This window comes from Poromitra crassiceps (assembly GCF_964638095.1).
Source record: "Poromitra crassiceps genome assembly, chromosome: 11".
Classification (NCBI taxonomy): Eukaryota; Metazoa; Chordata; class Actinopteri; order Beryciformes; family Melamphaidae; genus Poromitra; species Poromitra crassiceps.
Window position 1 is genome coordinate 35,947,225 of NC_139643.1, and position 17,500 is coordinate 35,964,724.

At 46.7% G+C, this 17,500-nt stretch overlaps 2 protein-coding genes across 2 annotated transcripts in view; one reads left to right on the forward strand and one right to left on the reverse strand.

Moving 5' to 3' along the window:
* Positions 1 to 5,810: 5,810 nt before the first annotated feature.
* On the forward strand, positions 5,811 to 13,284 carry LOC310784725 (zinc finger TRAF-type-containing protein 1; the record flags this gene model as incomplete). The annotated part of the gene is made up of 6 exons (XM_083645759.1): positions 5,811 to 6,855; positions 7,426 to 7,520; positions 9,209 to 9,352; positions 11,743 to 11,954; positions 12,297 to 12,475; positions 13,072 to 13,284. Exons 1-6 carry the CDS (start codon positions 6,565 to 6,567, stop codon positions 13,282 to 13,284), a joined length of 1,134 nt encoding a protein of 377 aa, XP_083501885.1. The 5' UTR covers positions 5,811 to 6,564.
* A 3,478-nt stretch (positions 13,285 to 16,762) lies between these two features.
* Positions 16,763 to 17,500, reverse strand: part of LOC310784699 (cAMP-regulated phosphoprotein 21-like) — a 19,860-nt gene continuing 19,122 nt past the window's right edge. Inside the window, exon 20 of the mRNA XM_083645727.1 lies at positions 16,763 to 17,358. Within this exon, the coding sequence (XP_083501853.1) occupies positions 17,194 to 17,358 (165 nt within the window). The 3' untranslated portion in view covers positions 16,763 to 17,193. The remainder of the gene's footprint in view (positions 17,359 to 17,500) is intronic.

The window sequence follows — 17,500 nt, forward strand, 5'->3', positions numbered from 1 at the left end:
GTCTCCAAGGTAACGGTGCTGTTGAACCGTAGGGGCGTGGTGTCCTTCGAGCAGCTGCTGCTGGACCTCTCGGAGGCGCTGGGGTTTCCTCGCTGGCACAGAGCCAGGGTCACACGCCTCTACACACCCCACGCACGCGAGGTGAGGCTCAACACACATCTGTCACTGACCTTCAAACCATAGGCGGATTATGACATGACGGGGCCCCTGGGCCTGGATGCAAAAAGGGCCCCCCCCTCACAGCGCACATATGTGCAATTAAGGACAGAATAATAACTAAGACATACATTCACCTGGATCTCACCTATCACCTATCACCTGAACACTCGAAGCCAACAGCACAATAACAATAAATAAATGCACCTGCATCTCAATTAACAAGATTTACAGTGCAGGTACACTCAGTTAAAGCCAAAATTGCAATAACCCTACAGTATCCATAAACGTATGGAACATTTTGTCAAAAATAAACAGTTGGGGTCCTAAGGGATCATTTGATCCCAGGCCCAGGCAAGATATGGTGGCCCTGCGAAGAGGCTATGGGTTATGGGTCCCCTGAGCTCTTGGGCCCCTGGGCCTGGGCCCGGTAGGCCCGTTCGGTAATACATCCCTGCTTCAAACCCAGGAATGTGCACTTCAATTGACACTGACCAGTGATTGGACCAGATGTAACTGGTGTTGTGTACGCAGTCCCGCCCGCATCTGGGGATCGAACTGTGAACCTCCGGCATGGGAGGCGACACTCTAGCAAGGAAGCTAAAACCCACATGGGCTCCAGTATCTGTTGCTAGAGTGTCTCTTAAGGCGTCGCCGTGTCCTTCTTCCGTTTCCTCACTTCACGGCACAACCACTGGCCAGCCATTACACAGATAAAGGGATTAAAAGGAAAACGCAACAAGTTGAAACAAAGGGATGTCTGTGGTAAAAATAGTGTTATGCTATGCTAGTATGCTAATAGTGTTATGTTATGCTCCCGGTGATGACGCTGTCCACTCGTGCTTTTTTCCTCCACATGGGAACTATAGGAAGCTGTTAGTCATTCTCATCCTCTGTGTCTCACCCTTCCCTCCCAGGTGAGGGGCGTGTGCGACTTCTTCCGTGGCGAGGTGGCCTTCCTGGCGCTGGGGAAGGCTCGTCCGGAGCTGAGGAGCGTGCAGGAGGCCCTGGAGGAGCTGTTTCCCGAGCATTCCCACTACCGGGCCGACGCACTGCGGGTCTGGGAGAAGAGGCTCTGCCCGGCGCCGGACAAGGCCGCCAAGGGCGACAGCGGATACAGCGAGGGAGCGGACGGCAGCGAGACGCACGCGCACCAAGAGGCTCACCAGGACACGAATACACACGCCAAGGCACACAACGGTGCGCACAGACTCGCACAGCCGGCGTACCACACGGACCCACACAGGCCGGAAAATTATAACTCGGACGCTAAGCATTCTCAGAAGAAGCATGCATGCAGAAAACCCACGCACGCGCCCAACCACCTGCAGAGAGTGCGGGTAAGAGGCGGGGCCAGAGACAGACGGCTTTCTGTCATTGGTCCGTTTGAACAAGAGGAGGGTCTAAAAGAGGCAGAGGCCAGCTCTCCCACTCTGTGTGGAAACTGCTTAGTTGAAAGAGGTCATATATATCTGGGTTCAGGGCGTCCCACTCAAATACCCGGGAGGGTGCGTCCCAGTCAAATAGGGTCAAATAAGATCCCGCTCCCTCCTGTGACGAGGAAGCACAAAGGAAGTTCCTCCACGGGGCAGGAAGTGAGAAATACAGTCGTTCCTCCCGGAGCTCCGCCTCCTCAGCCAAGAGGCAGAGTTGAGGAGAACCGCGTCGACCGATTACAACTTTTATCATCAAATCCGTTGCCGGGGGTGGGGTCAGTACAGGCAGAAACCCAGCAGAGGGCGAGCTTTGACCTTCCATCACACAGGAGTGATCTCACCCAGTCGGATATTGAGCGATGTTATGATATAGGGCGCGTGGTTGGAGACGGGAACTTTGCGGTGGTGCGGGAGTGCCGCCGTCGCGACAACGGCCAGAGCCTGGCCTTGAAGGTGGTGGAACGCTGCAAGCTTATTGGCCGCGAGCACATGATGCAGAACGAGCTGAGCCTCCTGGGCAGTCTGTGTCACCCTCGCGTGGTCCGCCTGTACACGCACCACCACACACACACTCACTCCTACCTGGTGATGGAACTGGTGACGGGAGGGGATCTGTTTGAGGCCATCGCGGAGCGGGGGAGGTTCCCCGAGGCAGAAGCACGACTGATGGTGTCGGATGTGAGCGAAGCCCTGAGGTACATCCACAGCAAGAGCATCGTCCACCGAGACCTCAAACCAGAGAACCTCCTGGTCAGTATTAAGACAGTATTGTCATTTCAGGCATGATGGATACAGGATTATTTGGCTCTAATTCCAATTAATATTTAGGAAGCAAAATTACTTTGCTTCATCTAAATTGTACTTTTAAAGAAATATGCCCCTTCATTAAATTTCATTTAAATTCTCAAATAATTCTTTATTCATAGGTTTAATATAATCTGAAAACACAGATAATACAGTAGCTGTGAATATGCGGGCAAGGGCAATGTTAGGCATAAGCAAAAATTTAACAAATATTTGTCAATAACATTGGTGTCCCAGTATATCCATGTGTCCACAACATTTGAATTTGAGAAATATCACCTCCCTTCCTCCCTCCCCCTCCCTCAGATGGAGCGTATGGCTGATGGCAGCAGTAGGGTGAAGCTGGGAGACTTTGGCCTGGCCATGGTTGTGACTGAACCGATCTTCACTATTTGTGGTACACCCACCTATGTAGCCCCAGAGATTCTCTCTGAGACAGGTTCGTACTGTTTGCTGCCATATAAATCACTCTTTTACATTCCTTAGACTTTTTCACTGCCTGTGCTGCACCATAATTATCTATGTCTTTCAAATTCTTTGGTTCTGTTTGCTATCTGACCCAACAGGTTATGGGCTGGCAGTGGATGTGTGGGCGCTGGGTGTTATTCTCTACATCCTGCTGTGTGGCTTCCCCCCATTCCGCGGTCGGGATCGGGACCAGGAAGAGCTTTTCCGGCTTATAAAAGAGGGAGAACTGCACTTTCTGTCCCCCTACTGGGACCCCATCTCAGAGGGTGAGATGTACAGAAATACACTGTAGACACAAGCTCAAGTATACATGCACACACAAACACACAATTTGTGCGTGTGTGTTTTAATCCAATTGTGTGTGTGTGTGTGTGTGTGTGTGTGTGCGCGCGCGTGTGCGTGTGCGTGTGTGCATGTGCGTGCGTGCAGGAGCCATTGGCCTTGTCAGAGCTCTGCTTCAGATAGATCCCACAGTGAGGCTGACAGCAGCACAGACCCTGCAGCATCTCTGGGTCCAGGCTATGTCCTCGTCCTGCCACCTGGGGGCAGTCACACACAAAGCTCAGAAGAACACAGCAGACTCCGACTCCGACTCAGAGAGACCAGCTGAGATCGATGCAGCAGAAGCACCGGGAGATAAAAGACTAGCTCACGCCGACAGCACACACAAAGCACAGGTTAACACATCAGAGATCCCTGGACGACATGATAGCCAAACTCAAATTAACACAGGCAACGCCCGGGACCAGGAGGAACCAGCTCAGCTACTGTCAACAGAGACAAGTACAGTCCTTACCGGACCACAGGACACCCTGCACACAACTTCAGAGACCAGACCTGATCAACAGAAACCTGAATACACCCCCACAGGCCATGACCCTCCCAGCAAGGAACTCGGCAATCCAGGAATTCAGAGTCCCACACCGTCAACCACCAGCAGCGTCGCGGTCGGCCCAACCGGCCCCAGTACCGAACTCAGTCGGCTCGCCGCCACCCCGGTCCAAACCCAACTTTTGTCCCCAAGCGAGGCACACCTATCCGAACACAACAGCCCATCGCAGTCACCCCCAGGTTCACCAACGCCTCCAACTGACACAAACCCCGCGCCACCAGCACCCCTGACTCAACAACACCCCATCGACCTAGAAACTGCGGGCAGTCCGCCACCACCAATCGCAGCCGACCACTCGAACCAACAAGATCCCTCCACTAACCCAGAGGCAGTGTCCTCAACTCATTCTCTCCATCAGGAATGCCTCACACCTCCCTCAGACAGCCCTTCTCCAGACCCACCCGGAGCCATTACCGAGCCGCCAAATTGCAGGAGCCCAGTACAAAACCTCCATGAGCCTAACGCCGTCACCTCCACCACCCACCCACCCACACCCACACCGCCCCAGCCAGTCGCCAACAACCCCCTATCTGACTGACTGATTGGATCACGGTCATCACTGTTATTGGCCCAAACAATACTGATGATTTCCTGACAACGGAATCCTTCTTAACCTGCATGTGACGAGATTCACTTTAGCAATTGAATGGGGGCTGATTGACGAGGCTGGATAAATGTCATACATGTGTGTAATCCTTTTATACTGCGGTTATAAATTGATCAAGTTGATGTGTGATGACAAAGGTATTCGTCCATGTGGAAATCATCAGTGTTTGAATATAAGAGCCTCCCATGTTTGTGCTGTGTTATGGAAATGTATCTGACATCATTCATGAACCAAAAACAATGTATATGTTCCATTTCACATTTCATTTTAACTGATGTGCAGTAGTGACATTGTGTATTGACTATATTCTAGCATGCCATCTACAAAACAATGAGTAGCCCCTTTCTTACAATGTGTTTATCACACACATGCTCTGCTTTTGTACTGCGCTGGTAACAAACTACTGATGAACTGAAATATTAGTCCCGGCGCTGTAACTTTGCGATGAAAAAATGTCTGATGAATTAACAATCTCTGACAATATTTTAACCAATTAATGTGTTGTGTGAGTCAGTGTCTCATAATCGGAATTGTTCAACATTCAGGACTGAGTGAATGGCAGCATGCAGTTACCGGGTCAAGTGCGCTTGTGTGTGTGTGTAACCCAGGGAGGTATGGCTCCCTAGCAATTCCACAGACCAAATAAGGCATATCTGTCGATCCAATGGGAGTGGTCCTGCCTGTCCCTCCTGTTCAGACAGCTGACACTGTGACATCCTGCCCCCAACTCCCCCGTACACACATACCATACATGCACCCCTCCCATGCAGCACACACCCTTGAAACTATTATGCCACATATCTGGGGCATTGGTTGGATGAAAATGCTAATAAATGCCATCTGACCTAGTATCCATAGCCAAGGGCAGCTATGCTTTCATTTTCACTCTTTTTATTGATCACCTTACTCTCCTGACTTAATTATTTAGGCTTTCTTAACACACACACACACACACACACACACACACACACACACACACACACACACACACACACACACACACACACACACACACACACACACACGCAGGGTCTCTTTCAACTTTCAACCAGCTGACCGTGAAAGATTGCTGCCACAGGGTTGTAAACATGCTGTCAAATACCAAAGCAGCAGCAGCAATTGGCTATTTTTGTAAGATGTATTATTTTATTATTAGATATATTATTATTATGATGATTGTTATTTATGCATTGTGTAGTTTTGTAAAATAAAATAAAAATCGTTATTACATGTGGATATGGCACATGAACCCTGCAAATTCATAAAGGATCGATGGCCCTCATTTTGTCGCATCTTTGGTCACCTTTCAAGTCCTGCCATACGCTGACCCGCAGGCGGTCAGTACGCATGCGCCATACCAAACTCTTTAAATACCCCAAGTCATCTGATACAACAAAACATTCCACTGTCAGCCAATCCACGACTGTACTGAAGGGCTGGCACAGAGGCCATTACAGTTACTGGCAAAATATCGACACATTTTGTCAAATCCGGAGATCAGTGTAGTTCGTGTCCCTTCCTGAGTAATAACGACACTGAGTGGGAGACGCGGTGCTGTACAGATCGGGGGAGACGGACAGGAAAAAACAAAGATGGCTGTGTAGCCAAAGAGACGCGTCCCAGCAACCAACTATCTGTAGCCGGAGCTTCAAACACCGACAAGTCCCGTGGGTCCCGTGGAGAGTCAGCTGGTACCGGAGCAGAGACGTTCACCGAGCAGTCGAACCGGGCCTGCGGTGCACGTCGGCGTGTCCGCTGTCAGTGCGAATAACGGCGTCGTGAACACAACAGCTGAGAGAGAGACGCCTGGGTTGTTTTGTTCTGCCTGGGCAAGGCAAGGGACGACTGCTGTGTTTTTGTCAACGAAGCTAGCCATAATCTGCTAGCCTTACTGTAAGTCAACAAAACTAGTTTAACATATAATTTAGCTGATAGTCATAAATAACATTTTGCACATGTTTTCGTTATTACACAACCGTTGGGTTTTTAGATTCCAAGTTAGTAAGCGGAACATTAGAACAAGTTAGCCTGCATTCCTTTCTGACAGCCCGTTAGCTAGCCAGCTAGCTAGCCAGTTGCTGTCAGCTGACCGTTAGCTTGACAGATTGTAAGCTAGCCCTGAGCTAACCTGCTAATATTTCGGCCTCAGCCTGGTCGCGGCATACACCCATCAGAAAACTCTCTAGACAATCAGCACCACCATGTCTTCACTGGAAGAGAGAGATGTGGGCGTTGCGGCCGCCCCTGGCTCCTCCTCGGCCGGCCTGGGGGTCGGGGCCGTGGGGGCAGCGCTGGAGGCTGTCGCGGGGGTCGCAGCCATGCAGGAGGAGGTCGCGATACGACGAGAAGGGCCCGAGCCTGACCACGACGAACCACCACCCAAGAAGAGGATGAGAATACCCGATGGAGAGTCAGGGAAGCTGGAGGAGAGACTGTACTCTGTGCTGTGCTGCACCGTGTGCCTAGACTTGCCCAAGGCGTCTGTATACCAGGTAAACATGGTCAAAATCACAAACCTGCCCCTCATAAACCCCAAAACGACCATAAATCAATAGGAAACGAGTGGGCCCCACACTAGAAGCGCCCCCATGCGCCCCTTCCTCCAAATCTACATTATCAGCCTGTGGACAAGTTACATCTGTTCATAGTGATAATAGGCTCAATGTAGGTCACTGTACACTGTAGGCTGCAAACTAAGCCAAGATGCTGCATTGAGAAGCCCAAGAGACAAGCCCAGACACGTTTGGTCAGCTGTGCTGGCTCAATTCATGCCATTCACACCAGTGAGTGTGTCATTACTGTGAAATACCCTCAGATAACCTTCAGCAAAGCCACAGCCTCAGGCCGTACACAACACCAGTTGAAACCGAAACCTAAATTTACATGATCCATTGCCCATCCCTCCATTCTCCGCAAACGGTGACCCACCCTGCCCCCTATAACAACAAGTGAACTTTTAAATGATCACTGATCAATTAGTCTTAAAAATGTAGAAGCCTCTCTTGCAAAATACACACACATACTTTTGTTTGGTTGTATCGTTAACCCTTTCTCCACCACAGTGTACCAATGGGCACCTGATGTGTGCAGGCTGTTTTATCCACCTCCTGGCTGATTCTCGTCTCAAGGAGGAACAGGCCACATGTCCCAACTGCAGGTATACCAAACTGCACTACAGAAGCACCAACAACCACTGAACAGTGGACAACGTAACATAGAAACTAGCTACATAGTCCAAACTAGGAAGACTGCTACTTGTATTAGTTGATGGATATAGTTACTCTGTAGCGACAGGGTCAATTTGTACGTAATAATTGTATGGATATTGTAAAGTCTGAACATATTTTAGTTGAATACATATCTAGAAAGACACCAGAATGGAGTTGCAAGACAGGTATACACCATTCACAAACACACTTGGGCATCTTGTTACCAAGAAAAATTAAATAAATAAAATGATAATGCTATACACAACAACAACAACAAAAAGTGTTCAATCCAAACCAATTTTTATTTTTTTACCACGACTCCACCGCTGTGCTAGAAACCATCGATGGTCAGTAACAATGGAGAGGATAAGCAAATAACATTAGGCTATTTCAAATTGGAAAGTGGTGAAACGTAATACATCTAGTATTTTCCGGATGTGAGTCTTGTCAGTAGCACTTATAACATGAGCACTATGCGCGCTCGATTCCTAGGCTCGCCCGCTGCTCGGGCTCGCGGCCTCGCCCAGCCTGCAGCTCACCCACTGCGCGTCGCATACGCAGCTCAGCCTCTACGCGGCCTCACCCGCAGCTCGGGGCCAGGAAGGATGACATCACTGATGACATCATCATTGAACTTATATTATGCCTCAGTCAGGAAGGATGATATCACTGATGACATCACATCATTAGGTAATTAGGGCAATTGCCTAATTAAAAAATTCGGCTCTGTCAGGTCACCCGGGTGCACGGGTGCTCTTTACATTCTCTGAAAGTTTCAGCCTGCTCGCACGTAGAATGGCATAGCTGTGGCCGGACAATGTACTGCTCACTCACTCACTCACTCACACACGACACTTCTCATTCTTATAGTAAGAAGATCGTGGTCTGATTTACTTGGAGAAAGAATTGAATGATTTCACCTGGGGCCGTATCCACAAAGCTTGCTAGTACTAAGATTCTGGTCCTTAGTGGTGAAATTCTAGCAAAACTACGTTATTGTTAAAAAGTAATCACAATATTAATATATTTAGCAACAGGCAAACAGTGCAGCAGTGGTTTTCTTCAGCACTCGCCCTATGGTCTCGTGCCTACGACCGAATCACAGCCGTGACGATATTAGAGTACAACATCACTCCCTCTCATATGATATTCCTTAAATAATAGTATATTTGAGAGAACAGATGATTTTTGTCTCTTTGTCTCCGCCAACAAAAACAGTTTCCTGAAGATGGCACTAATCCTACCAAGTATTGCCACGCAACAGGTAAACTGTTTCCCGACTGCAAGCTAGCTAAGCTAGTTACTTTTAGGTTAGCACAAACGATTTCAGCTTACCATTCATAATTAAGGTCAAATGTATCAATATTGCTGTTGCTGCGCACAGAAAAACACGCTGAACATTACAAAAAAATATACAGGAAATACTGACTATTGCCTAGCCATTGATGGTAGTTAACTGTTCAGGAACCAATATGAGTATGTAAGTACTGGAAACAATAAATGTACTACTGATTTTTAAGTATACATGGTATTAATGTTTTTTGTTGTGATTGTGTGTGTGTGTGTGTGTGTGTGTGTGTGTGTGTGTGTGTGTGTGTGTGTGTGTGTGTGTGTGTGTGTTTGTGTGTGTGTGTAGGTGTGAGATCAGTAAGAATTTGTGCTGCAGGAACCTGGCAGTAGAGAAGGCCGTTAGTGAGCTGCCGACAGACTGCACCTACTGTCTAAAACAGTTCCCCCGCTCCAGCTTAGAGAGACACCAGAAAGAGGAGTGCCAAGACAGGTATACACCCCCCCCCCCACACACACACACACACACACACTAGCATTTTCCTTCCAAGAAAACAGGTCTATCATACATTTTGTCACACTGTAAGTTGAAGTTAAGTAAAGCTTCTCTAAAATTTGTGAATCAAGCTAGGTTGGACTTTTTATAGATTGCAAAGCAGTAAAACAGAATAAATCTAATATTTAGTCACTGGGACACATGCACTCATAAACACACACTCAGAAGTCTCACACACACTACACCACCCTTTAGTTTTTAGCTGCGACCCGCAGCTCTATAGGTCGGTCGGTCGGTCCACAAAAGTTTCGAAAAGCAGGTTGGCAGAGGCAGAGTATATATACATGTACCACGCATATGTGGTTGCAACTATTACAAATTCACGCTTGTTTAGGATGAGAGCTATTTACAAAAAATAAAACTAGTCGCAAGCTACTTCTCCCCCATTTTCTTTTTGCAGAGTACATATAGAGCACAGCAGGAATGAGTCCGGAAGCATACTTCCGGGTTTGTAAGAGGAAAAGTGAATGGGGTTTTAGAATGGGGAGGTTTGTAAGAGGAAAAGTGAATGTGGTTTTAGAATGGGGATTTAACTTAAATGCAGAATATAAGGTCTGTGGTTAACAAGAGTTTATGAGAACGAATTTGGTTTCAGCAGGATCATCTTCACAAACGTGAATAACTGTTATGAGTTTTGGAACGTAAATGCGGGTTTTTTAAACATGTTTTTTAGAAAACGCTTCAAAAGGTTTTAAAAGTGATTAATGTATATGTCGTTGTTTTCCTGCTAACTTGATTTGAAGGATTACATACTCCTACGGTTTGAGAAAGTTTTCCGATCTCTAGGGCTGATTCGAGCGCTTTCAAAACCTACTGGATAAATTCAAAAACGCATGCTGGTCAAGCTAAGATCAATCAACAATTAATCAATCATTTTCACTCACAAGATCAAGGGTGTTTTTATTTGGGGCGTCCAGCGGTAGATTCCCTGCCTACCAATATGAGGGTCGCGGGTTTGAGTCCTCGTGTTGCCTCCGGCTTGGTCGGCGTCCATACAGGCACAATTGGCTGTGTCTACGGGTGGGAAGCCAGGTTAAGGGTATGTGTCCTGATGGCTGCACTAGTGCCTCCTCTGTTTCGGTCGGGTGCCTGTTCGGGGGGAGGGGAACAGTGGGGGCAATAGCATGATCGTCCCATGCACTACGTCCTGCCGGTGAAGCACCTCGCTGTCAGGTGAAAAGTGGCTGGCGACTGCACATATATTGGAGGAAGCATGTGCTAGTCTACAACTCTCCCCACATTGGCAGAGGGGGTGGAGCAATGACCGGGACAGCAGGGGGAATCGGCCAATTACAATTGGGGAGAAAACAGGGTGGGGGATAAATCTGGAGGGGAAAAAAGTGGTGATGATGATGTTTGCATGCTTGTGTGTGAGTGTGTGTGTGTGTGCGTGTGTGTGTGTGTGTGTGTGCATGCGTGCATGCGTGCGTGCATGTGTGTGTGTGTGTGTGCGTGTGTGTGCGTGCGTGCGTGTGTGTGTGTGTGTGTGTGTGTGCGCGCGCACGTTCGTGCATACGTTCGTGCATGTGTAGTAGCACAGAGGCACAGACCAGTTGAATTAGCTGACAAGAAACCCTGTGGGGTTGTTGCTATAGCTACAAGTGACCCTTCTAAGCAGAGCAAGGTCTGTGCTCGTGTTCCCATGACGACAGTAGTCATGGCAGTCACCAGGTGTTTCTGGACAGGGCAGACAGACAAATCCACTGGTCTCCTTTTGACTGTAAGGCGGTTGTATTGGTCAGAGCCTGAGGTGGTGTTCTCTTCAGAAATGTCACCCTGACCCCTGACCTCCCTGCGGAGGAGGGCAAGTGAAAAGTAAATTTAACCGCAGATAATTGAATATGATCATGTATCGTCTTTCAGTGGAAACATAGTGCGATGATATGAAGATATTTTAATACCGTGACACGCATTTCTGCTGTCTAATTGACGACAAGCAAAGTTTACTTAAAAATGGATAAAATTAGGTCTTGTAGGAATATTATTTGAAAATGTCAGTTTTGTTTGACATCACATCTAACTTTCAGTTCCATGAGATGAACATGAACCATATCGTGATATATATTGATATCGAGAAATATCCTTATGATTGTCATCATATGGATTTCAACCGTATCGTCCAACCCTATACATCCATATAATAGCATTTGACTACATACTCCAGACAAAAATAGCTTTACTTTTCAATGAACCGGAGTGAATAAATCAATTACTAATTCCAGCCTAAAGTACTTCTCACAAGAATCTAGTTGATCTGAAGCCTAGGCGACAATGTCCTTCCTTCCTTGTGTTTGGCACTCAATGCACACTTCCTGTTCTGTTACCAGGGTGACACAGTGTAAGTACAAGCGGATTGGCTGCCCTTGGCAGGGCCCGTTCCATGAGCTGCCGGCACACGAGGGCGAGTGCTCCCACCCCACTAAGACTGGGACAGAGCTGATGGGAATACTGGGAGAGATGGACCAGAGCCACCGCAGGGACATGCAGCTCTACAACAGCATCTTCGGCCTGCTCTGCTACGAGAAGATCGGCTTTACAGGTACAGTACACACACAATATGCACCATCACACACTACATACATGAATAGACAGTGGAGAGATCTCTATTTATCAATATTCATTGTTATCAGCTGTTAGCAGTGTTGCAGTCAAGTCACTATATCTCAAGTCCCCAGTGTTTGAATGCACGAAATTGAATAATGTCATGCTATTAATATACTGTAGCTATCAATATCTCATGGCAAATTATTATGGCTTTTTACACACAAAAATATGACTGTAAGGGACATGTACATTTCCTTTACTATAAATGCTACTACTATAAATACAGGAGCTCACTTCTGCCTCCTTCCCATGTGTCGTCCCTCCATGCCACGTCCAGAGGTGCAGTTCAGACCGTACCGGACCGACGACTTCATCACCCGTCTGTACTATGAGACACCACGCTTCACCGTCCTCAACCAGACCTGGGTGCTGAAGGCCCGCGTCAACGACTCCGAGCGCAACCCCAACCTGTCCTGCAAGCGCACCCTCTCCTTCCAGCTCATCCTCAAGAGCAAGGTGTGTGTCTGTCTGTCTGTCTGTCTGTCTGTCTCTCTGTCTCTCTGTCTGTCTGTCTGTCTGTCTGTGAATGATCTCATCTTTCTGCTGTCTTAGGACCTGTAATTTAGCCTGACATTAGAGCCACAGACCCTCCATTTGATGACATTTTGTCTCTCAGACGCAAATCGCAACGCAAAGAATATTTTTGTTTGATTTTGTCCAGAATTCCCTGACTATCTGTATTGTAGTTAGAGCGATAACAGTGAAGCTATGATCAAACTAGTCATTCTTCTACATTCTGTAACTGTGTTCATTTCTTGTAAATGAAATAATGCCGAAGTTTAACAATTGATGCATTTTTGGGGGACCACCCTCATAGACCCCTGGTGGTCTCCGGACCCCACGTCGAGAACCACTGAAGTATAGAAAACCCCCAAAAGGCAGTCTTTTGTGAGAAGTGAGAACCCCAGTAGAAAGAATGTTATTAGAATTCCATTACATTATTATTACATTATTGTGTGCAGGTTTATGGTTTTGGTTAGGAAAATGTGACTGGAGCCGATGTCCTCACTAGTTCAATAACTCAATGATATGATATGTGTGTCTGCCTCCAGGTGAACTCAGCCCTGGAGTGCTCCTTCTTGCTGCTGAAGGGGCCGTACGACGACGTGCGGATCAAGCCGGTCATCCACCATCACTCCTTCAGCAACGACACCAACGAGACCGAATACGTCCCGCTGCCCATCTCCGACTCCGTGGAGTGCAACAAGCTGCTGGCCGCCAAAAACATCAACCTGCGCCTCTTCATCTTCCAGATCCAGAAATAAGGAGAGGGGAGGAGGAGGGAGGGAGGGAGGGAGGGAGGGGGGAGGAAAGGCTGAGGGGGAGAGGGAGGAGAATGAAGAGAGACACCACTGAACCACTGATACCTCTTAACGCGCACACACACACACACACACACACACACTCGATCGATTACACAGATGCATGTACACACACCCGCAAGGTACATTTTACACATGCTTACACACACACACACACACACACACACACACACACACACACACACACACATACATCACTGATTACACTTACCTCCTTTGACAAGATAGTGAGACCCCCTGCTCGGGGATCTGTGAGAGTTGCTATGGAGATGGGTGGGCATTGATATGGAATGTGGAGGGTGTCACCTGGGAAGGGGAAGACGGAGGTGGTGGTGGGGGGGGGGGGGGGGGGGGGGCAGTGAGGGGGGTCTGAGATGGTCGTTTTATGCTAGGGCGTGGCTGGCTGGTGTGTACCTGTGGAAGCTCTCTGAGGTCAGGCTGTCTTGACCCTTGACCCCTGGCCCCCACAGCCAAAGGTAGCACACACCAACCAAAGCCGGATGTGCCGGGTGCGAGTGTGTGTGTGTGTGTGTGTGTACATGTGAGAGACTGTGTGACTGACTGCATGTTGTGTGTGCGAATGTCCCAAAGACATGAATGTGAAAACAGAGTGGTTGGCTTTCGACCATTCTGAGCTGTTCAGTGGACACATGAATGGTTGTATAGAGCATGTTTGTGTGCGTGTGTGCGTGCGCCCAAGCTTGCGTGTCTTCTTCCCTCCCCCTGTAAGCAATGTGCCCTAGTCTAGCCCCATTCCATTCTGTTTGGGCAAATGGCAGCCATTTTGTGTCTCAGACTATGCTAGAGAACAAAGATGGCGCCCCCACACAGCCCCGACCCCCTTACCTTTCAACAACAGGAGAGCTGGCCTGGCTGCATGCTTATTTTAGTTCAACTTACTTCTTAAGTTGTGGTTATATTTAACCTTTTAAGCTAACTTATACCATTTTTATTTCTCTTTTAACCCCAAATATTTAAGTACCCATGAACTTTGCCTTTTAGTTAGATTGTGTGCCTGTGCGTGCGTGCGTGTGCGTAAACAAATCATAACTGTGAGATCCCCGTGGCCCTGAGTGAACACGCCCCCATGTGAACAGCAGTTTACTCCCTGAGTACAGTACTAGAACGGACCTGAACTGTCGACCACAGAGACCTGAGTGCAACTCAGGACCACCCGGACCTCTCCACGTGCCCAAAACACCTGCAAAGCTCTTCTGGAACAACAGACTTTGGGCGGCGCGAGGTGGAGGGTGGTGGTGGGTGGGTGTTTGTGTGTATGGGGGGTGGGGGTTACCATAGCACGGTGACATATTAGAGTGTTAGACTTACTTGAATGAAAATGAGAAGATGTTACTAAAGTAGATTCTACTGTAAAGCAGATAGCGCTCTCTCCTCCTGACCTCTCTACTTCCTGTATTTCTGTGTTTTAACGCTTTGTCTCTATGCCAATGGACTCACTCATCTCACTATGGCTGTACATGTGCCTTTTATTAAAGTTCATGGAAACTGCACCGCTGCCTGTGTGGATGTGTGTCTAAGTCAAAGCAGAAAAGGGCAAGATTAGCTTTGTTAAACTGCTTGGTTAGGCCATTGGTATTCTATGAATTATTCAATATGGCAGTTATGAAATATAAATGTAATTTTACGACTGTGTGTGTGTGTGTGGTTGATGGATAAGTTTGGTTACATTAGCGGACAAAATTAATTTTATTCCATGAGTTTCATTCTAAAATGAATTATCACACTCTATCTAAGTTATTGTCGGCATGATGGCCCGAGTCACTATATTATTTGAGTTCAGTAACTCACAATAGTATTGAAATTTGTTCGCTATATATGAAGACCTTATGAAATAGCAGTGTTTTAGATTATGGAATGATCTGTATATTTGGCAAATTGAATGAAGAACATCAAGCAACATTTTCCCCAAATGGCTGCTTAGTGTTTTAGAAAGAAACCCTCCAGTGTTCCTGCAATACAAAGCATGAAAATTAAATTTATATGAACTAGTGTGGCTAGCCGTTGCAATTTCTTTCCCATGCACTAGCCACTAAAACAAATAGCCACTTTTGTGCATGTTTTAACTACTGCTATTATAGTTTTAGATATACTAGTTATAATTTCATAGGTACTCATTTGATTTTTGGTATCAAAAAACTTACGCACAACCACTTTGGTCATTTTTATGTTCTTACTAGTAAATTTTTTTTTTTTATCTTGTGGAGCTACACGTTTTAGATACCAACTTCACTAGTCTTTCAATTTTACTAGTTATTATACATTAGTTACTACTAGTTGCTATTTCTAGTTACTATTCTAATTTTTACTTGTTACTAATAGTCATTAAATAGTGATCAGTAGTATTTTGATAACCTCTAGTTTTTATTCCAAATGAAGATATAATTTTTGCTAGTAGACATTTTTTAATACTTGACAAATGGCAATGACTAGTCAAACGATGTTGATCATACAATTGTAGATTTTGCTAGCCAAATGGAAAAAAACAATATTGAAAAACTAATCCATGTCTGTGTTCAATTGCAGCTAGCAACAATGGAACATCGAAAAGAGTGTAATTGCAACTAATCAGATACTATACTAATAAATAATAACTAGCAGAATTGCATTAGAGTTTAGTCCTAAATGAGTGAATAATGTGTAATGAAAAAAACTACTAGTAAAAATAAAGGTAGATATCTTGAAAATAAACATATATCAAGTTATGAAATGTAAGCGATCTTAAGTGGCAAAACTGCCTAGATATTGTTCAAAATGTCTGCACTATCTCCCTTTAAGCAGGAGGGGGAGCCAAAGTCTTGCAGTGGAAAACCTCCAGTGGCTTGATGAAACAATTCAAAATGCCCTCCTCTATATAATTCATAACAGAGTAAGTTACATTCCATAATGTATGACTTTTCTTTAGGATTGTAAAAACCTGAACATTGCTTGTCTAATATATAGATCAATACTCCCATTCAGCGCTGTATTAGCACACCTTAAACAGCCACAAACAGGAGGAATGTAAAATATTACTATCATAATAATACGACAAAACTAAACGACCCCCCCACCCACTCAAACAAGTGAACACTAAATCTTGCACTCAATGTATTTAAGCAAAGCAGACAGTAAACCAGAGAGACAGACTGTTTGATCTTCCATTTATGAACCTTGTGGCTTATGGGTCGCTTGTCAACCCACATTTGTACTTTCCCATGGTGAAGCATGACCTTGACAGCCTCGCGTACGACTGCCTCTTCCATCTTATACTCCATGTTGAGAACGCATATGCTCAAATATCAAACTCAATTTTCTAGCGTACATATTATCCCCCTTGCCTGCATCCATGGCTCATTATAATCATCATCATCTGGGAGGAAAGAAATATGACAGGAAACAAGGAGAGGAGATCGTATAGAAATGTGACCTTCAAATCCAGCCACAGCACTTTATTCTATTCACACATTGCATTTCATTAAAACAGAATATATAATTTAATATCAATATAAAACTCAATTTGTGTATATAAATTATGCATTCAATACAGCAGCTCTGATATATACTATTTAGCTTTGGTACAGTGATATGTGCATGTGAGTGAGTGGGTGGGTGTTGTCGTGTGTGTGCGTGTGCGTGTGTGCATGTGCGTGTGTTTGTGTGTGTGTGCGCGCGCACATGCTTGTATGTGTGAGTGTGGATAGCATATCCTGTGGGCAACATCCGAGGGGAGGAAGGGGTGTGAGTGAGGGAAGGTGCAGTGTGAAAAAAGGTGTGTTGTGTGTTAATACGTGCGCGTATGCATGTGCTCACGCAGGAACAAAAATCGCATCAATCCATGCTTGAGCGCGTGCGTCAGTACTGCTGCGCGCTCCAGGCCTGGGCACCGAGGCTGCTGCAGCTGGGAGGATGGCAGACGCCATGGGGGGGAGGGGGCGGCACCATGCAGCAGTAACCCGCCTCTCCACCCGCACCGGTCATAACCACGTTACTCTGAGGATAGGACGCCGATACGCCGCCCTGCACGGAGACGGAGAGAGAGACAAGGGAGAAAGTTGGGGTCATGGTGTAAGCCAGTGAGACTCAACTTGCGGCCAGGGGGCCAGATGCGGCCTGCGACAGGGTGCAGAGTGGCCCCCCAACCATTTTCTAATAATTTCAC